Source organism: Mytilus edulis, chromosome 3 (assembly GCF_963676685.1).
Source record: "Mytilus edulis chromosome 3, xbMytEdul2.2, whole genome shotgun sequence".
NCBI classification, from domain to species: Eukaryota; Metazoa; Mollusca; class Bivalvia; order Mytilida; family Mytilidae; genus Mytilus; species Mytilus edulis.
The window spans coordinates 3,414,785-3,437,959 of record NC_092346.1 but is presented as its reverse complement, the minus strand read 5'-3'; the positions used below and the strand labels follow the sequence as shown (position 1 = coordinate 3,437,959).

Genomic DNA, 23,175 nt, shown 5'->3' with positions numbered 1-23,175 from the left:
TTTTAATGTTGTGTTTCTGTTGTGTCGTAGTTCTCTTATATTTGATGCGTTTCCCTCAGCTTTAGTTTGTAACCCGGATTTAGTCTTTTTACTCAATCGATTTATGAATTTTGAACAGCGGTTTACTTTTGTTGCCTTTATTTATTGCATAAATCGTTATATATATATATATATAATAGCAAAAAGATAATTCATAAAAAAATAGATAGCAAAGGAGGGGGTGAAAAGTATATTTAGAATAATGAGAGCGTTATGAAAGAATTCAACAATATTTTATATATAGAGTTGGAGTGATTAAGAAGAATTATTTAGTTGTGTTGACTTTTAATTTACTGTTTACCTTTTTTTCATTTTTGAATTAGTAAAGCTTTTCTATCTCCGTCATTCGTCAATCGTCATTTGGCCTTTTCAACTGTATTTGATTTCAGCGTCACCGTTAAGTCTTATGTAGACGAATGGCGCGTCTGGTGCAAATACAAAATTTCTATCTTTGTATCTATGATGATTTTTTTATACATCAAGTAACAACTAAAACTATGCAACATCTGATTTATATATGATGGTTTGTAACCATCTCTAGGAATTGTACATATGAATGTTCATATAAATGTTGTTGGCATCAACACCGGTAAATTGTCTCGCATGAACAGTTTATTTCCTTTTAACCATTGAACCTCTAAGTTCAGTATTTTTGTGATTTTACTTTTTGCTCACCATAACATTTCTTTTCTTTTTTCAGGCGGATTGATAGCAGTACTATTACTACAATACAAAATGGAGCGTTTGAAAACCTTACCGCACTTCACTCATTGTATGTATAGAATTGTTCAATAATTTATTCGACTTTCAACGAATGAGTTCTCCGTTGAATTTTATTACATTTAATTATCTACGTGTGGTCTGTTGTGTCTCATATAAACCTAGTCTGTACATTCGATAAAACTATTTTGATTTCGAAAATCTATTGTGGCGAGGTGTGTTTGACTTCGAATCGAACTTGAAAGGATTTCTCGTTTTTTTATCCAAAGATTAAAGGTTCTCATTAGGTACATTGGTATCCTTTACCAAGTAATATTGGTCGCCATCATTTTATAACGAAGGATATTTGAAGTGGTTGATAATTCTGTGCCAAAATTGCCACTAATCCCAAAACCAGCGTTTACGATGCTCAACTATGTCAAGATGTCAATCCACTTATGCTTTTTTAAAGGGTTACATTATGTACGATGTGGAATCTTATCCGAACAATTCTACCTAAATATTTTGCTGGCTATTCAAAAATAGTCATACTACTAATGGCATTTGACCTCAGTCAAAGTCATATGGCAATTCAATTTATCAGAATTAAAACTATTACGTTTAAATAATTGAATGACTGGTAATGATATACACCCGTTTGACTTGGACACGTGCACACTACCATCTGTGAAAAAAATGAAAAATAAATCGTATAGATCGCACTAAGGTCGTGATACAGTCGTTGTTAGATTTTTTTTGTCGTGATCAACTTTAAACATGTTCAAAACAAACGTGGTTTGGTCATGGCAACATCAGGTCATAGTAAAGGCGTAATTAAGACGCAGTAAGATATTTATACCACCGGAGAGATTGGAATACGATCACATAGCGACGTTTCAATGACCTCATTGCGACCATCCCCTCGAGGTTTTTTTTGTAATTATTTTATTTTTCAAGATGAAACATGTGAAATTACATAATACAGTATTAGACACAAAGTATAAAAAGTTAATTAATACTTGTAAGATCGTTTACATCATAATGGTATATTAAGATATGAATATTACAATTGATTTTGTTAATTAAATGCTGCTTCTGACAATTGACACTTCTGATCCATTTTTATTTTTTGTGTAGGGGTTAAGAAACATACAGAGTATTTTTCTATTTTAATCCAATACTTTAAATATTCTATCCCACCATATTTTGTGGGCAATATGCTCTTACATCTACATATAGTATATAGTATTAAAGTAACAACAAGATATTATTAACTGTTTTACTGTTGAAAAAATCCTCAGACACACCTAAAATGACCTCTTTTGCACTAAAAGGCAAGAAGATTTCATAATTTTTAATCCAATCTAAAATGGATAACCAGAAGTTTTGTGTTACATTACATTCCCAAAAAACGTGAAAAATATTCTCTCTAACTTCTGAACAAAATGTGCATAGTTCAGTTTCTTTTAATTTACATTTATATAAAAAGGAATTACATGGTAAAATCCTTGTAAAAACCAATTTTTGGTTATAATGAAGGGCATGGAATAAATAGCATTCCAATCTTCAATCTGTATATTTAAGTCTATTTCCCATTTGTTACGGGAAGATATTGATAATACTTTATTATCCTCCAGAATTAAATTATAGAAAAATTTACAAGATTTTGGTTCTTTTTTAACTTTATCTACTAATTTATTCAAGTTTAGAACTACCTTCTATCCTACTTTTCCATTTATTTGGAATAGCACTTAAAATACCATAAAACTCTACAAAATTAGTATTGATATTATACTTTTTCGCAAATTCTTCATATGAAACAATGTATTATTATCTGACACCAGATCATTGACAAAAAATATACAATTTTCAATATATTTACCCTTCAAAATCATCTTGCCATCCATTTTGATGTTTGGATTTAGCCATATGGACTGGGCCAGAATATCGGTATTGTTTCCAACTTTCAACTTATTTTTCAATTTTGAAAAATTTACCAGGATATCATGCCAAAAAGGATTGACTTTTTTTGCTAAATAAAGCAACCCTTCCTTACTTAATTGTAAAACTTTGTCTCCCCCGAATTTTTGTATATAACTAAGCAGCAAAACTTTCCAAGGAGAGTAATTTTGGGGGTCTAGTAATTTATACAACCAAGACATTTCTACGCTATAACAAAAATAGTAAATATTAGGCATCTTAAGACCGCCATCACAGTGTTCGGACATAACCACTGTTCTTTTCCACTTTATCTGGTTTTCCTTTCCATAAAAAATTGAAAAAGAAATTTTGAATCTCCTTCAAAACCCCATCTGGGGGGATAGGAAGGACAGTCAGAACTTGAACCAAAATGGGAAGTGCTAAAGTTTTAATCACAACCACCCAATATATGTTAGTTCTCTATAAGCCCAAGTATTAAGAAGTGACTTGATACTGTTTATCTTGGCTGTAAAATTACATAGAGTCTTATCCCTTTTAGCAAGCTCAAACTATATACCTAATAGTTTGAACCTCCCAGAAAGGTTCCAAACGAGATTTTTTTCTGGCAAAAGTTTTTCCATACTACCCTTTTTTGACCCAATCCATATGGCCTCAGTTTTGTCAACATTACACCTAAGTCCAGCACATTCTGAAAATTCATCAAACAAATCTATACATGGATTTAGAGACTTTTTGTCACCATCCAGGACTAGGGAAGAATCATCAGCATATTGACTCAATAAAAATTCCGAGTCATTAATTGTTACCCTAGCAACATCAGGGTCATTTTAAATAGCTGCACTGAGTAGTTCCAAAACTAAAATAAATAGATAAGGAGACAGAGGATTCCTTTGACGAACCCCTCTTTTCAATGAAAAAAATTTGAAATATATTCGTTGTTTAACACTGCACTAGAGGCATCACAGTAGCATGCCTTAATCCAACTTATAAATGTGTGATCAAAGCCATAAAACTACAAAGCCTCTCGTATAAAAGACCATTCGACCGTGTCGAAACCTTTTTCAAAATCGTCTAAAATTAAAAGACCAGGAATGTCGTCTTCCTCCATCTTTTCCATCAGATCATAAATAAATCTAGTACACTCGCCTATATACCTACCTTTAAGAAATCCTTTTTGTGTTTGACTAATTATATTTACCAGCACCTTTTTTAGTCTATTTGCTAAACTTGCTGTAGCTATTTTATAGTCTACACACTAAAGTGTTATAGGTCGCCAGTTCTTTAAATACAATTTTGACTTACCCTCCTTTGGTATACAAGTAATGAGTCCCTGCCTTTGTGTGACAGAGAACTTTCCATATTCTAAAGCCTCATTTAAACATCTTACCAGTGATATCTTAATATCATTCCAAAAGAATTTATAGAACTCAACAGTAAATCCATCTATACCAGGTGATTTGGAGTTTTTCATAAGTTTAAGAGAAGACAAACATTCCTACATTGTTAAAGGTCCTTCACAGGAACCCACCTCTTCCTCATTCGGTTTTGTAATAAAAGGATTATCATGCTGAAGAAATGTGTCCCTTTGAGTTTCAAGTAACAATGGTTTACAACTAGTATATAATTTTTTATAAAACTGTTTTTGCTCATTTCTGATAGTACTGGGATCTGTTCTCTCAGTCTCGTCCTCGAAAATAAGTTTGGGAATATTTTTTTCTGTGTAATGGTTTTTTTCCAAATTACAAAAATAGTTACTTCCCTTTTCCCCCTCTACTTGCCATCTGGCCTTAGCTCTTGTTATTATCCCTTTTACATTTTCCCTCAATATTTTTGATTCTAGTTCGATCCCTTCCCTTTCTTGGTATACTGATGGCAAGTTATTCTCCAAAAGTTTTTCATCTAATAATTATATCTTATGTAGTAATTCTTTTTCTTTTTTATTTCCTTCTTTTTTCTGGAAAGACGAAAATGAGATTGCAGATCCGCGGACTTTCATCTTAATAATATCCCATAAAAGGTGATAGCTGATATTAAACTGTTTATCCTCTGTTTCAATATCAATAGATGGATCAGACTCATATTCTTCAATGACAGTTTTGATGTCCCCTTTTACTTTCTCAATAAATTCAGTTTCCCTCAAAAGACTGTTATTAAATTTCCATGTACCCTTCCCCCTTATCTGACTAGAAAACCTTAAATTAATCAATACAGGAGAATGATCGGATCTTTAACTCTTCCCTATATCTAATGAAACTACAAATGTTTCTATATCATGAAGTAGTCCAAACGACTTTGTTTGTGATTTGGATCCTGCCATGAGTACCTATTACCAAAAGGGTGCTGCTGGCGCCATATATCTAAAAAATCTAGTTCATGCATTACCTCATGAATCTTGGGTTTTGACTTATTTTCATTTCTATAATGTAATGTGTCCATGTCATAATCTAGAATAACATTCCAATCTCCTGCTACTTCAATTGACGTATTGCTGTAGTGGGATATTTTGTGTTTTATGTTCTCAAAAAAAGACTGGGTCATCATTATTCGGTCCATATATAGCTGCCAAAGTTATACGGTAGTCCTGAATGGTGATATCTAGTATGATAAAATTACCCATTAGGTCTATAGTTTCCTCATAGATCTTGAATTCGAAAGTATTTTTGAAAAGAATAGCTACCCCTCTACTTTTACTAGAATAAGAACTAAATTTCCCCACATATCCCCATTCATGAAGCCATTGTTTTTCTTTTTCAGATGAGCTATGGGTGTCTACTAATATAGTTATATCATATAAGTCCATATATTTTGTAAATATATCAATTCTTTTAACTGTTTCTGATAAACCCCTGCAGTTTACACTACCAATAGTTATAGTCGACATAATATAATAAAGTGTTCAAAAATGAGTAGCATAAATAATATAAATATCTACAAGCACAATCTATCAAAGCAGCATTAACCAAACATATACACATGCGTCTATAATATATAAAAGTTGTTTCACAATGTTTCAATTTTTTACTTAAAGTTACCCCCACCCCTAAAGATTTTTAAGCGATATTTGGGCGCAGTTCTTGCATTAAAAAGAAAATTACCAATGTTGTACTATTGAAAAAGCGCGAGTCCAAACCTTGTTGACCAGCTAGTCAAGACTTAGTCATGTATCACCATGATAAGCTTAAAGCTGCAAGGCATACATGTACACCGATAATGATATACATTATTGTAATATACTCATTTGCCAAAACATAAACAATGTGTGACACGTTTTTAAACATCTCTTTCAGATCATAAGTTGCGCGACAATTTAAAACATGTACATTTTGAACATTGTCTTTATGCAGTTATAAAATTACAATTTTGATTCAACAATTCAATTTGAAATGATATTTTTCATGTGGTTGAACGAGAATCAAATTACCACACTAAAGGAAAATGTATTCAACATATTAACGTCGCTTCAAAAGTTGTATGTAAAAGTATATCATCTTGCCACTATGTGTTGATAGTTTGCTAAGATATGAAATATCTCCTCTCCTTTTGTTTAATTAATTGTAATATACAGTTGTGCGATAGTCATAAATTAATTTAACTGAAACAAATTCGGGTCACAAACCAAAACGTAGGGAGACTCATCAACTATAAGGGGAAACAAAACGGAACAATAGAAGCAATTAAAAACTCAAACGTCAACATACATAGAAACGAACAATATGATAATATCTGCCATATTTTTGAGCTGGCACAGGACATTTTTTTTAAATGTGTAGGTTGAACCTGATGTTATGGCTAGCCAAACCGCCCGCGTATATGACACTGTTAGAAATACGACTAAAATTACAACATTATATTGTGTTGATATTTGAAATAGGCTGATACTTTAAAAAGCGTTATCAATTTCCTGATTATAAATACATCTCGTTTTATTATGTCATCATGCCGTGTATGTGTGTACTTCATAAGAAATGCAAAAAGTTAGCTTTAAAAAATAGGACGATGTCGTAGTGCCAATTTAACAACTTTCCAAACGAGAAAAAAATGGGACTAGAAATTAACACCTATAGGTAACCATATGGCCTTCAACAATAAGTAAACCCATATCACATAGTCAGATATAAATGACTCCAAATTACATGAAACAAGAAAAGTAACGGCCTGATTTATATAGTAAAAATAAGGGAGAACCAAACATCATATGCAGAAAAAAAAACGACAACCACCGAATACAGGCTACTTATCATTGAGTTCATAAAATTTATAAGTTCATATAATTTTTAAATGTAGCAAAATTATAACTAACATAATAAATTTGGGTATTTGGGCGATAAATGACAGAATATGTGCAGACTAAAATTATTTACTCCGACAAAAACAAAAGAAACCATTGTGCAAAGTATAGTTTGTTAGCTAATAACTTTTTTGTTATTTACATGACAATCTAAGTAGCTAACGTGAAAAGGTTTGACTGATGTTTCCTCTCATACCAACTGATGATGATGATGTAAAATTGATTGTTTTTTTGTCGCCGACAGAAGCTTATTTAGGCAGTTCACATTGGAATTGTTATGGTTACTGCAAATGTTGTCATTTGCATACGGGTTTCTACATCTGAAACATTATCTAGTTGTAGGAGAACTCTTTAAACATTTGTTTTATGTTAAAGAATGATATCTGCAAAAAAATATATAAAGGCACTCATACATGAATTTTAATTCTAGAAACATATTTCAGCACATACGCTAGGACATCAGTTTTAAAATAGCTCTTTGTCGTTTTCACTTTCCTGTTATTTGCTGCGTAAATATATTTGAACTTATGAAGATAGCACATGTAATCTAGTAGCACAATTGGATTTTTTAAGGGATTTGCATAGCAATCAAATTACATCTATAGATGCAAATGCATTTACCGGCTTAACTGCTCTTCGAGAAATGTAAGTAGTTAGGGCCATGTGAAAATTTCCCAAAAAATATATGGCTTTAATGAGTCATTTATTACATTTCGTTTTGATATCATCATGATAATTTCATGAGCTTTAAAGCAGGGATGAAAGATACAAAAGGGACAGTAAAACTCATAGATCGAAAATACATGAATACACTGACAACGCCATTGCTAAAAATTAAAAAAAAAACCAAAAAATCAAATAATAGTACACCAGACACAACACAGAACACTAAAGACTATTAAACACGAACCCCACCAAATCTGGGGGTGAATTATGGTGCTCCAGATGGTATGCATATCCTGATACACATGTGGCACCTGTCGTGTTGCTTTTATTACAAATTCGGTAAATAGTCTAATTCGGCAGGTCACATTACGTGAAAAGGGATGCGGATTGTAGTTACGACATAAGGAACATATCCAATAGCAATTGTGAAACGGTTATTCTATAACGGTCAACCAACACATTATGACGTTCGTAAAATTTACGAAGGGATGATTTCAACTTCATCATTTAGAACTCTTGATTTAATAGATTCCTTGTATGCAGCAACCAACTAGCCCGGGAATATTGTATCGATCGGGAGATTTATACTCCGTATGCAGTCGCTGCTGGAATGTTGCTTCATTGAAATAGAAAGTTCACGATTGGGAAGCTGAAATCATCTCTTTTGTCGTAAAGTTTTGTTTTTAACCGACCCTCATTTTTAATTTCAGTCAAGATGTAAGTCATGATATGAGGCAGACTCAACTGTATCTGTAGTCAAAATTCCTAGATCGAAGCGATATATTCGTTCAACATAGTCACCAAATTTTTCATTATTTAGTGAGACAACATCATCTATATAGCGGAAAGTAAAGTTAAGGGATATTGCTAACTTACTGTTCTTCATAAGAAAAGGGCACAATTGGTTTCCAATGGAATTCCAACTGTTTGTTGAAAAACACGTCGTCCAAACGTTTCAAATATGTTGTCAATCGCGAATCAAGCATCTTTATAATAGAAAATGTTGTTTCTCAATTTTTGTTGTTTGAATACTTTCTCAACATTTTTTTTTTTATCAAGTAGACAAATATCAGTAATCACTACATTTTCAGGTATATGGACAACAATCAGATAGCTATGCTGGACACAAATATATTCAAAGGCTTGACGGCTCTTTTAGATTTGTAAGTAAATTAAATCCTTATAAATTATTTTTTCACTACATGTTTATAAAGAAAATTCTCGGAACTCAGCCTTTTGTTTGAGCAGTATATTATTTTTAGAAAATCCAATTTCAACGAATTTAAACAACATTAGTACTTATAACTTTTAACTTACAACATTTATACCTCTCAAACATAAATGCCACATTATTGGCTCGAACCTGAAATCGTTTTTCTTTCACCAATCACAGAATTCCAAGGAATTGCACCACTTGAACACGCCTAATGCAATGCAATTAATGATATCTCCTACTTGTAAAGAGCTTTATCGATACGATTATCCATATTTATTTAACCATACAAACTGATCTACAGTCTAATTAAGCATGAGCCTCTGTCATCGTTTTTCAACAGGTATTATGCTTCATTTTGAATCTCTTTTTTTTTATTTTTGTATAATTTTGTATAACATTGTATGTACAGATTGATATACAATAAGAGTCTGAATAACGACCTTCTGAATTTCTTAATGGAGAGGAATATATCTGAGTCTTATCTGAAAACACTAATAACAACATGGAAGTTTGACAAGGGCTATTATTTGGCACTTAAAATTGTAAATTATGTCTAAATTTTATACAATTATTTGAGTCTGTTTACAATTTTACATTAAGAATTAAATTACAAATAATTTTCTTTCTTATTATTAATTTATAATATCCTAACAAAATGTAAAGGTACGACATATTGATGATTACGAAATAAATAAAATACTAATTTTAATTCACAAATATCAAACTAAATGAAACTATAAAGATCGAAAGGGGTAGGTCCGGTAAGGGCCAATTTTGACCTCAAATTTCAGATTCATCTGATTAAAGATTTTGAACACTTTTTAAACACGTAAGTGTCTACTTCATTCAATTAAATTAGTTTATGTGAACGATTTAAACTGAATTAGTCATTAAAGACGCCCAAAGTCAAACTTAAATATGAAAAATCTTTTAAGTATTTAAATATGCCATAATATGTCACTTTTTTGATGGTTTTTGTCGAAAAATGAAATTGGCCGCATTCAAGTCAAAACCTTGTTGTCCAGCTAGTCAAGACTTAGTCATGTATCATCGCGATAAGCTTAAGGATGTTTGCTCCTCTCTTTTTTTGATTTTTTGCCAGATTTTCGGAATCCTCTGGTTTTATCCATGTATTGTCATTAAAAAAATTTGCCCACAAACCCCTACTTTTCTTTTCATAATTTTATTACATATAGGTTAAAAAGCCATATTTCAAAATTTTATAAAATTCTTGTTATTTTTTCATTGTTTTTGAAACAAATAGTTGCCAATGTTAAATGTAAGAAAAATCTAGAGAGAATTATTTCCCGCCAAATTTTCAATGGCTTATATCTCAGAAACGAGCACACAGACCCTCCATTTTTTTCTACTTTTTTAGTTTCTTTACTTATATACTATCAATTCATAACAATCTTTTAAAAAGCTTGTTATTTTTTAACAGAGTAGCGAACATCCTTAAAGCTGCAAGGCATATATGTACACTGATAATGTTATACATTATTGTAATATACTCATTTGCCAAAACAAAAACAATGTGGGACACGTTTTTAAACATCTCTTTCAGATCATAAGTTGCGCGACAATTTAAAACATGTACATCTTGAACATTGTCTTTTTTCAGTTATAAAATTACAATTTTGATTCAACAATTCAATTTGAAATGATATTTTTCAGGTGGTTGAACGAAAATCAGATTACCACACTAAAGGAAAATGTCTTCAACGAATTAACGTCGCTTCAAACGTTGTATGTAAAAGTATATCTTCTTGCGTCTATGTGTTGATAGTTTGCTAAGATATCAAATATCTCCTCTCCTTTTGTTTAATTAATTGTATTATGCTGTTGTGCAATAGTCATAAATCAATTTAACTGAAACAAAGTCGGGTCACCAACCAAAACGTAGGGAGACTCATCAACTATAAGGGAAAACAAAACGGAACAACAGAAGCACTTAAAAACTCAAACGTCAACATACAGAGAAACGAACAATATGATAATATCTGCCATATTTTTGAGCTGGTACAGGACATTTTTTTTTAAATGTAGGTTGAACCTGATGTTATGGCTAGCCAAACCGCCCGCGTATATGACACTGTTAGACATACGGCTAAAATTACAACATTATATTGTGTTGATATTTGAAATAGGCTGATACTTCAAAAAGCGTTATCAATTTCCTGATTATAAATATATCTTGTTTATTATGTCACCATGCCGTGTATGTATGTACTTCATAAGAAATGCAAAAAGATAGCTTTAAAAAATAGGACGACGTCGTAGTGCCAATTTGACAACTTTCCAAACGAGAAAAAAATGAGACTAGAAATTAACACCTATAGGTAACCATATGGCCTTCAACAATGAGTAAACCCATATCACATAGTCAGATATAAATAACTCTAAATTACATGAAACAAGAAAAGTAACGGCCTGATTTATATAGTAAAAATGAGGGAAAACCAAATAGCATATGCAGAAAGAAAAACGACAACCACCGATTACAGGCTACTTATCATTGAGTTCATAAAATTTATAAGTTCATATAATTTTTAAATGTAGCAAAAATATAACTAACATAATAAATTTGGGTATTTGGGCGATAAATGACAGAATATGTGCAGACTAAAATTATTTACTCCGACAAAAACAAAAGAAACCTATGTGCAAAGTATAGTTTGTTAGCTAATACCTTTTTTGTCATTTACATGACAATCTAAGTAGCTAACGTGAAAAGGTTTGACTGATGTTTCCACTCATTCCAACTAATGATGATGATGTAAAATTGATTGGTTTTTTTGTCGCCGACAGAAGCTTATTTAGTCAGTTCACATCGGAATTGTTCTGGTTACTGCAAATGTTGTCATTTGCATACGGGTTTCTACATCTGAAACAAATATCTAGTTGTGGGAGAACTCTTTAAACATTTGTTTTATGTTAAAGAATGATATCTGAAAATAAATATATAAAGGCACTCATACATGAATTTTAATTCAATAAACATATTTCAGCACATACGCTTGGACATAAGTTTTAAAATAGCTCTTTGTCGTTTTCACTTTCCTGTTATTTGCTGCGTAAATATATTTGAACTTATGAAGATAGCACATGTGATCTAGTAGTACAATTTGATTTTTTTTCAGGGATTTGCATAGCAATCAAATTACATCGTCTAAACGTTTCAAATATGTTGTCAATCGCGAATTAAGCATATTTATAAAAGAAAATGTTGTTTCTCAATTTTTGTTGTTTAAATAATTTCTCAACATGTGATCTAGTAGTACAATTGGATTTTTTTCAGGCTTTTGCATAGCAATCAAATTACATCTATAGATGCAAATGCATTTACCGGCTTAACTGCTCTTCGAGTAATGTAAGTAGTTAGGGCCATATGAAAATTTCCCCAAAAATATATGGCTTTAATGAGTCATTTATTACATTTCGTTTTGATATCATCATGATCATTTCATGATACTTTTAATAAGAAACATGTTGATATATTACAAAGAAGGGTGCAAAAAATATGTTACTGACTTGATGACCCAGCTTTAAAGCATCAGCGAAAGATACAAAAGGGACAGTCAAACTCATAGATCGAAAATAACATGAATACACTGACAACGCCATGGCTAAAAATGAAAAAAACAAAACAAAAAATCAAATAAAAGTACAACAGACAATCATAATGTAATATTAAGATATAAATATTACAATTGATTTTGTTAATTAAATGCTGCTTCTAACAATCGCCACTTCTGATCCATTTTTATATTTTGTGTAGGGGTTAAGAAACATACAGAGCATTTTTCTATTTTAATCCGATACTTTAAATATTCTATCCCACCATATTTTGTGGGCAATATGCTCTTACATATACATTTGTATATATAGTATTTAAGTAACAACAAGATATTATTAACTGTTTTACTGTTGAAAAAATCCTCAGGCACACCTAAAATGACCTCTTTTGCAATAAAAGGCAAGAAGATATCATAATTTTTAATCCAATCTATAATGGATAACCAAAAGTTTTGTGTTACATTACATTCCCAAAAAACGTGAAAAATATTCTCTCTAACTTCTGAACAAAATGTGCATAGTTCAATCTTAAATTGAAAATTTTGTAAAAACCAATTTTTGGTTATAATGAAGTGCATGGAATACATAGCATTCCAATCTTCAATCTGTATATTTAAGTCTTTTTCCCATTTGTTACGGGAAGATATTGATAATACTTTATTATCAGCCAGAATTAAATTATAGAGAAATTTACAAGATTTTGGTTCTTTTTACTTTTATCTACTAATTTATTTACCATATTGTCAAGTTTAGAACTACCTTCTATCCTACTTTTCCATCTATTTGGAATAGCACTAAAAATACCATAAAACTGTTTCCTTCACCAATCACAGAATTCCAAGGAATTACACTACTTGAACACGCCTAATGCAATGCAATTAATGATATCTCTTACTTGTAAAGAGCTTTATCGATACGATTATCCATATTTATTTAACCATACAAACTGACCTACAGTCTTATTAAGCATGAGCCTCTGTCATCGTTTTTCAACAGGTATTCTGCTTCATTTTGAATCTCTTTTTTTTATTTTTGTAAAATTTTGTATAACATTGTATGTACAGATTGATATACAATAAGAGTCTGAATAACGACCTTCTGAATTTCTTAATGGAGAGGAATATATCTGAGTCTTATCTGAAAACACTAACAACAACATGGAAGTTTGACAAGGGCTATTATTTGGCACTTACAATTGTAAATTATGTCTAAATTTTATACAATTATTTGAGTCTGTTTACAATTTTACATTAAGAATTAAATTACAAATAATTTTCTTTCTTATTATTAATTTATAATATCCTAACAAAATGTAAAGGTACGACATATTGATGATTACGAAATAAATAAAATACTAATTTTAATTCACAAATATCATCTAAATGAAACTATAAAGATCGAAAGGGGTAGGTCCGGTAAGGGCCAATTTTGACCTCGAATTTCAGGTTCATCTGATTAAAGATTTCGAACACTTTTTAAACACGTAAGTGTCTACTTCAGTCAATTAAATTAGTTTATGTGAACGATTTAAACTGACTTAGTCATTAAAGACGCCTAAAGTCAAGCTTAAGTATGAAAAATCTTTTAAGTATTTAAATATGGCATAATATGTCACTTTTCTGATGGTTTTTGTCGAAAAATGAAATTGGCCGCATTCGTGTTTATTCTCAACCGTTATATATGTCATGTTTCATCATCAAATACAACTTACGTTTAAATATATAGAATGAACACAAATGCGAATACCGTCAAAATATTAATCAAAATGTTCAAATTTAGGAAAATTTTAGTAATTTCGCATGACTTAATGATACTAGTACCCGATACATGTGCATTGTATTGTCAAAAACAGCTCATATTTATATATGTAACAGAAGTATTCTTCCTTCCAATAAATAGTTTATATTTTAACAATTTTGTAAAACTGGTATATTTAGGGGAAAACGGGGTCTTACTTGGCCTACTCCTGTAAATTGTTATTGAAAATAATTAAATTTAATGTTAATAGATAATGTTGATATTCTCAGAATATAATTCAATGCATCTTTCAAATTTTCAAGCACCTGTAATTTTTGGCAAGAATTACCTTGTTTGCACACAAAAAAAAAACCTCACTTTAAATGTGGATCAAGAGCCTCATATATCTTTAAGAAATAAAATGTATATAAGCGATATTTGGGCGCAGTTCCCTTTCATGAATATGACCTAGCGAATTAGACTATTTACCGGATTTGTAATCACTTAAGCAACACGACGGGTGCCACATGTGGAGCAGGATCTGCTTACCCTTCCGGAGCACCTGAGATCACCCCTAGTTTTTGGTTGGGTTCGTGTTGTTTATTCTTTAGTTTTCTATGTTGTGTCGTGTGTACTATTGTTTTTCTGTGTGTCTTTTTTATTTTTAGCCATGGCGTTGTCAGTTTGTTTTAGATTTATGAGTTTGACTGTCCCTTTGGTATCTTTCGTCCCTCTTTTTTCATGCATTAAAAAGAAAATGACCCATCTTGTACTATTGAAAAAGCGCGAGTCAAAACCTTGTTGTCCAGCTAGTCAAGACTTAGTCATGTATCACCACGATACGCTTAACGCTGCAAGGCATACATGTACACTGATAATGTTATACATTATTGTAATATACTCATTTGCCAAAACAAAAACAATGTGGGACACGTTTTTAAACATCTCTTTCAGATCATAAGTTGTGCGACAATTTAAAACATGTACATCTTGAACATTGTCTTTTTGCAGTTATAAAATTACAATTTTGATTCAACAATTCAATTTGAAATGATATTTTTCAGGTGGTTGAACGAGAATCAGATTACCACACTAAAGGAAAATGTCTTCAACGAATTAACGTCGCTTCAAACGTTGTATGTAAAAGTATATCTTCTTGCGTCTATGTGTTTATAGTTTGCTAAGATATCAAATATCTCCTCTCCTTTTGTTTAATTAATTGTAATATACAGTTGTGCGATGTTCATAAATTAATTTAACTGAAACAAAGTCGGGTCACAAACCAAAATGTAGAGAGACTCATCAACTATAAGGGGAAACAAAACGGAACAATAAAAGCACTTAAAAACTCAAACGTCAACATACATAGAAACGAACAATATGATAATATCTGCCATATTTTTGAGCTGGTACAGGACATTTTTTTTAAATGTGTAGGTTGAACCTGATGTTATGGCTAGCCAAACCGCCCGCGTATATGACACTGTTAGAAATACGACTAAAATTACAACATTATATTGTGTTGATATTTGAAATAGGCTGATACTTCAAAAAGCGTTATCAATTTCCTGATTATAAATACATCTCGTTTTATTATGTCATCATGCCGTGTATGTGTGTACTTCATAAGAAATGCAAAAAGATAGCTTTAAAAAATAGGACGACGTTGTAGTACCAATTTAACAACTTTCCAAACGAGAAAAAAATGGGACATGTGCATTGTATTGTCAAAAACAGCTCATATTTATGTAACAGAAGTATTCTTCCTTCCAATAAATAGTTTATATTTTAACAATTTTTTAAAACTGGTATATTTAGGGGAACACTGGGTCTTACTTGGCCCACTCCTGTAAATTGTTATTGAAAATAATTAAATTTAATGTTAATAAATAATGTTGATATTCTCAGAATATAATTCAATGCATCTTTCAAATTTTCAAGCACCTGTAATTTTTGGCAAGAATTACCTTGTTTGCACAAACAAAAAAAACCTCACTTTAAATGTGGATCAAGAGCCTCATATATCTTTAAGAAATACAATGTATATAAGCGATATTTGGGCGCAGTTCATGCATTAAAAAGAAAATGACTTATCTTGTACTATTGAAAAAGCGCGAGTCAAAACCTTGTTGTCCAGCTAGTCAAGACTTAGTCATGTATCACCGCGATAAGCTTAAAGCTGCAAGGCATACATGTACACTGATAATGTTATACATTATTGTAATATACTCATTTGCCAAAACAAAAACAATGTGGGACACGTTTTTAAACATCTCTTTCAGATCATAAGTTGCGCGACAATTTAAAACATGTACATCTTGAACATTGTCTTTATGCAGTTATAAAATTACAATTTTGATTCAACAATTCAATTTGAAATGATATTTTTCAGGTGGTTGAACGAGAATCAGATTACCACACTAAAGGAAAATGTCTTCAACGAATTAACGTCGCTTCAAATGTTGTATGTAAAAGTATATCTTCTTGCGTCTATGTGTTGATAGTTTGCTAAGATATGAAATATCTCCTCTCATTTTGTTTAATTAATTGTAATATGCTGTTGTGCAATAGTCATAAATCAATTAAACTGAAACAAAGTCGGGTCACAAACCAAAACGTAGGGAGACTCATCAACTATAAGGGGAAACAAAAAGGAACAATAGAAGCACTTAAAAACTCAAACGTCAACGTACATAGAAACGAACAATATGATAATATCTGCCATATTTTTGAGCTGGTACAGGACATTTTTTTTTAAAATGTAGGTTGAACCTGATGTTTTGGCTAGCCAAACCGCCCGCGTATATGACACTGTTTGGAATACGGCTAAAATTACAACATTATATTGTGTTGATATTTGAAATAGGCTGATACTTCAAAAAGCGTTATCAATTTCCTGATTATAAATACCTCTTGTTTTATAATGTCATCATGCCGTGTATGTGTGTACTTCATAAGAAATGCAAAAAGATAGCTTTATAAAATAGGACGATGTCGTAGTGCCAAATTAACAACTTTCCAAACGAGAAAAAAATGAGACTAGAAATTAACGCCTATAAGTAACCGTATGGCCTTGAACAATGAGTAAACCCATATCACATAGTTAGATATAAATGACTCTAAATTACATGAAACAAGAAAAGTAACGGCCTGATTAATATAGTAAAAATGAAGGAAAACCAAATATCATATGCAGCAAAAAACGACAACCACCAATTACAGGCTTCTTATCATTGAGTTCATAAAATTTATAAGTTAATATAATTTTTAAATGTAGCAAAAATAGAACTAACATAATAAATTTGGGTATTTGGGCGATAGATGACAGAATATGTGCAGACTAAAATTATTTACTCCGACAAAAACAAAAGAAACCATTGTGCAAAGTATAGTTTGTTAGCTAATACCTTTTTTGTTATTTTTAGCTAACATGAAAAGGATTGACTGATGTTTAAACTCATACCAACAGATGATGATGATGTAAAATTGATTGGTTTTTTTTCGCCGACAGAAGCCTATTTAGTCAGTTCACATCGGAATTGTTCTGGTTACTGCAAATGTTGTCATTTGCATACGGGTTTCTACATCTGAAACACATATCTAGTTGTGGGAGAACTGTTTAAACATTTGTTTTATGTTTAAGAATAATATCTGAACATAAATATATAAAGGCACTCATGCATGAATTTTAATTCTAGAAACATATTTCAGCACATACGCTAGGACATAAGTTTTAAAATAGCTCTTTGTCGTTTTCACTTTCCTGTTATTTGCTGCGTAAATATATTTGAATTTATGAAGATAGCACATGTGATCTAGTAGTACAATTTGATTTTTTTTCAGGCTTTTGCATAGCAATCAAATTACATCTATAGATGCAAATGCATTTACCGGATTAACTGCTCTTCGAGTAATGTAAGTAGTTAGGGCCATATGTAAATTTCCCAAAAAATATATGGTTTTAATGAGTCATTTATTACATTTCGTTTTGATATCATCATGATCATTTCATGATACTTTTAATAAGAAACATGTTGATATAATACAAAGAAGGGTGCAACAAATATGTTACTGACTTGATGACCCAGCTTTAAAGCAGGAGCGAAAGATACAAAAGGGACAGTCAAACTCATAGATCGAAAATAAAATGAATACACTGACAACGCCATGGCTAAATATGAAAAAAAACAAAAAATCAAATAAAAGTACAACAGACACAATCTAGAAAACTTAAGACTAATCAACACGAACCCCACCAAATCTGGGGGTGAATTATGGTGCTCTGGAATGGTACGCAGATCCTGCTACACATGTGGCACCTGTCGTGTTGTCTTTATTATAAATTCGGTAAATAGTCTAATTCGGCAGGTCACATTACTTGAAAAGGGATGCGGATTGTAGTTAAGGAAATAAGGGACATATCCGATAGCATCTGTGAAACGGTTATTCTATAACGTTCAATCAACACGTGATGGCGTCCGTAAAATTTACGAAGGGATGATTTCAACTTCATTATTTGGAACTCTTCGAGAGATTTATACTCCGTATTCAGGCGCTGCTGGAATGTTGCTTCATGGAAATAAAAAGTTCACGATTGGGAAGCTGAAATTATCTCTTTTGTCGTAAAGTTTTGTTTTTAACCGACCCTCATTTTTAATTTCAGTCAAGATGTAAGTCATGATATGAGGGAGACCCAACTGTATTTGTAGTAAAAATTCCTAGATCGATGCGATATATTCGTTCAACATAGTCACCAAATTTTTCATGAGACAACATCATCTATATAGCGGAAAGTAAAGTTAAGGGATATTGCTAACTTATTGTTCTTCATAAGAAAAGGGCACAATTGGTTCCCAATGGAATTCCAACTGTCTGTTGAAAAAAAAGTCGTCCAAACGTTTCAAATATGTTGTCAATCGCGAATCAAGCATCTTTATGATGTGAGTTTCAGAGAATTTTGTTATTCTTTACAAAGAAGAATTTATCCCTCTCTAAGAAAAATGTAAGACAAGTTACTTGTATCTAAGTTTTTCATTGCTTTTTTTATGAAACACAGCAATACCAACTGTTTCAATTTTACTATTTCAGTTGTCAAAATATAGAGTGGTGTCAATGTGTCCTTCTAAGAAATAATATTGGAAATGAAGTGAAAATCAATTGTTATAAATAAAATGACAATTCAATCTGATGCTAAACATCTTTGATTGATCAATCCAAAATTTAAGAACCTGCAAAGAAACTGTCATCTGATATATTTTCTTGTAGACTTCTTTGAAGGTGTCCTACTTTTCTGCGATTAACTTCTTTTAAATGACTGATAAATAAATCTATACTTTTTATCTAAGGACATACGATACAGTTTTGATCCCATATTGAAACTTTGCTGACAATTTGCATATAGGCTATTTTTTGCCTGATTAAATTAAATATGTAATAAAAAATATACCTTCATATGCTACTTTAAAATGAGGTCCAAATTATATATATTTGCTCAAAATTCGGATTTGTAGACGTATTTATCCTTTCGACAGATGTACATAACTTTTTGGTTTTAAAAGATAAACACAAGCTGTTTTTTGTGAAATTATTTGTAAATTCCTTTTTATATAAATGTCCTTTAAATTTGTGCAATTTGTTTCTCAAATAACTCATTTTTATCAAATGTTCACAAATGTAAAAAAAAGAGTAATGTTTTGCTGTATATTTATCAAATTAATTTTTTTTTCACTATTTACGTTTTCATAAAAATTGGCACACATTTATCTTCTTACGTAATCACACCTAATGATATTTTTAAAAAGAGTGGTCCATGAACTCGTTTTCAAGTTAGATAAGTTTGAATGATAAAAATCAGTCGAAATCAGAATCTTTTCCCGATAAGGTATAGTTTTACGTCGCAAAAATAACAATTTACGTTAGCTAGGTCATTACCTCCCCAGTAACTGTATCGTATGCCTTTAATCTATAACGCTGGTGATTGTGAAGTCTGGAAGTTACGATAAAGAACAAATTAAAAAAAATCGTTACTTTTGGAGTTACATATTTAGCAGTCTATTATTTAATATACGTCAGAATAAGGAAGACAAAATATTTGTGGACCAATACTGATTCCCTAACAATCTTTAACAAAATTCAAAACAGCATTGATCGTAATGCAAAACATAGTTTTTTTCAAAATGACCATCGTAAGCTGCTCATTTGAAATGTTTTATTGATATATTTTCCAACTAATTTGTGTGTATTTGCACAGAACTGCATTATATTATATAATATATTAAGTTTCACCTGTGTTGGATTCATCAAGACGATATAAGATTCTAAATTGAAATGTTTTGATAAATATTCTTTCCAAACATCTTTAGATTATTTTCGTCATCTTCCACTTATATTAGCACCCCATTAGTTATGATACTGTCAAAGATATTTCGCCAAATGTTTAATGCCTGATAATTTATTTTTGGTCTGTTCACAATGTTATCGTACCGTTTAAAAAATTCACCATGGAGGAAAATGCATTAATCGTAAAATATTTTTTATCTTCAAAACACAGTTCAGCACATATGATAAAGGATAATTAGTTTTAAAACACCTCTATGTCGTCTTTGCTTGTTTATCATTCGCTACTTAAATACATTTGAATTTATGAAGATAACATAAGTTATGAAGTATCACATTGGATAAAGACATTTCATTTTTTCAGATCCTTGAACAGCAATCACATTACAACTATAGATGTAAATACATTTAACGGCTTGACTGCCCTTCAAGCCATGTAAGTAGTTTCTCACAGTTGATGTGTTTCCCTGTGATTTGGTTCGTGACCCGGATTTGTTTTCGTTGATCCGATTATTGAACATGTTTGACATTTAGTTTTATAATCATTTTAAGTTTTAAGTGTAATTGTGAGTGAATCGCTTTCCAACTATAATCTTTTTTATCTTTTTTATCGTTTGTTCTGATGTTGTACTGTTATTCCATTGTCCAAGGTTAGGAGATGATTTGCACCTTCAAGGTAGTTTAACCCTACCACATTATGTATGTGCCTGTCCAAAATCATCGTGTTATTCGGTTGATATCGTTTTTTGTTGTACATCATTTTGTTTTTCGTTCGCTGTTTTGCACATATATCATGTTGAACGCCATATGGTGACCTTTTTGTTGTAAATGCCATGACTTTCATTTTGGTCACGTGTTGACCGTTGTCTCAGTAGCAATCATTCTACATCTCTTTATTTCAATTACGAAAAGTTCTTGCAAAATTTTGTCAAAATAAAAATTGATATTAACCAAAAATGTAAGTGATTGAAATAACACTGTTTTAAACAATGTGAACAGTTTAAGAAAAAAAAAAAACGGTTTTCATACTAAAACTGAGGGAAAGACATCAAATGTAAGACGGAACAACGAAACAACAGAAACACTAAAGTGCAACACACACAGAAACGAACTACTAGTATCAGAAAACAATTGTTATTTCCGGACTTGGTACAAGATATTTTAAGAAAAATTGGTTGGTTAAACCTGGTTTTGTTGCTAGCCAAACCTCCCGTTTTTATGGCAACGTTTATTATAACACTTAAATTACAACATTGCATGACAGGACTTCAATACAAATAAAAGGAAGAACATATAGGACAGAGAAATACTCAAATAAACAATACAATAGCACATTACGACATGCTAATAGTTATTTTAGTTACAAGGCTTATAATGTAATGCGCCAGGCGCTTGTTTCGTCTACATTAGACTAATCAGTGACAATCATGTCAAAATAGTAAGGAAAGCTAAACAAAGATGAAAATCATCCATGACCCAAAATTCCAAAAGGTTGTGCCAAATACGGCTAAGGTTATCTGTCTATGACAAGAAAATCATTATTTTTTTTCTTGTAGGTGTGAATACATTAAAACCTAAGTAAAATATATCATATGTAATCTACAATTAACATCTGCAAACTTTAATTGGAAAAAACCTATTTTTTAAATTTTTATTAAAGTGGTATATCTGATAATCCTCTAAAGTGTATCAACTGTAATACGAAACAACTCAGCGTATTTTTGCAAAATCTGATGTATTGGAATCTTACAAGTGCCATGTGTGATGACGGAACATTTCTAGCTGACTTTGATTTCGATAACTGCACAGGTAGTATGCTACCAATTTAGAAGGAATAGAATAAGGAACGTTAACAATAAGGTCAACTTAAATATTTTCCAACCCCGACATCTTTATACTAAAGAATACACAAGACAAATAAATATATCTACAATGAATAGATAACTAAAGGAAGTTTTATGTTTCAAAGAGACGGCTTTTAATCACAGAAAACAAAGCAAACGATATTCGTGTGCAACAAACAGTGTCCGAAGGCCGTTAAACATCTCGTTCAATATATTTTTGAATTTGTCATTTCTGGGGTATTTTATAACTGACTATGCTGTGTGGACTTTGCTTACTGTCAAACCCCGTACGGTCACCTAAAGTTGTAAATTGTACTTGGTGTCTATTGAAGAGTTGTCAATTTGTCAATCATACCACATCTTCTTTTTTCTTCAAATGTGTAACGAATATATGTTATACATTTTGGATGTATGCTTCTTTGTATTTCATGTATTATGTTCTACACAAGCAACACAAATTGCATATCACGGCTTTTTATCATCAAATACGTCAACTAAGCCTATATAAACTTTAGCCGGATATATAACTTATTTCATTATGAACGTAACAACGTTGATAAGTTTGACATGAACTTATAAAATTTTCCGGGAAGCTGGTGAAACAAATAACCACTTGTTTCTATCATGGAAAATAAACACATTCAATCCGATAAATCGATTAAGAGTTTTTCTTCAAGTCGTATGCTAATATGTCTGTTTTGTTCACACATCGTTGTAAATATAATGGAATGTGATGCGACTGTCATCCAAGTGCGAGGTTCTGCGCTATAAAACCATTTCAATGCATCATTTTCTACATCTGAAAATGCCAGTACCAAGTTAGGAATATGACA

At 31.3% G+C, this 23,175-nt stretch overlaps 1 protein-coding gene across 1 annotated transcript; it reads left to right on the top strand.

The window, feature by feature from the left end:
• Window positions 1-8,730: 8,730 nt before the first annotated feature.
• LOC139515642 (leucine-rich repeat-containing protein 15-like) lies at window positions 8,731-22,750 on the top strand. The gene is made up of 5 exons (XM_071305266.1): window positions 8,731-8,796; window positions 15,227-15,298; window positions 18,006-18,077; window positions 20,863-20,934; window positions 22,159-22,750. Exons 1-5 carry the CDS (start codon window positions 8,750-8,752, stop codon window positions 22,325-22,327), a joined length of 432 nt encoding a protein of 143 aa, XP_071161367.1. The 5' UTR covers window positions 8,731-8,749; the 3' UTR covers window positions 22,328-22,750.
• Window positions 22,751-23,175: the final 425 nt, after the last annotated feature.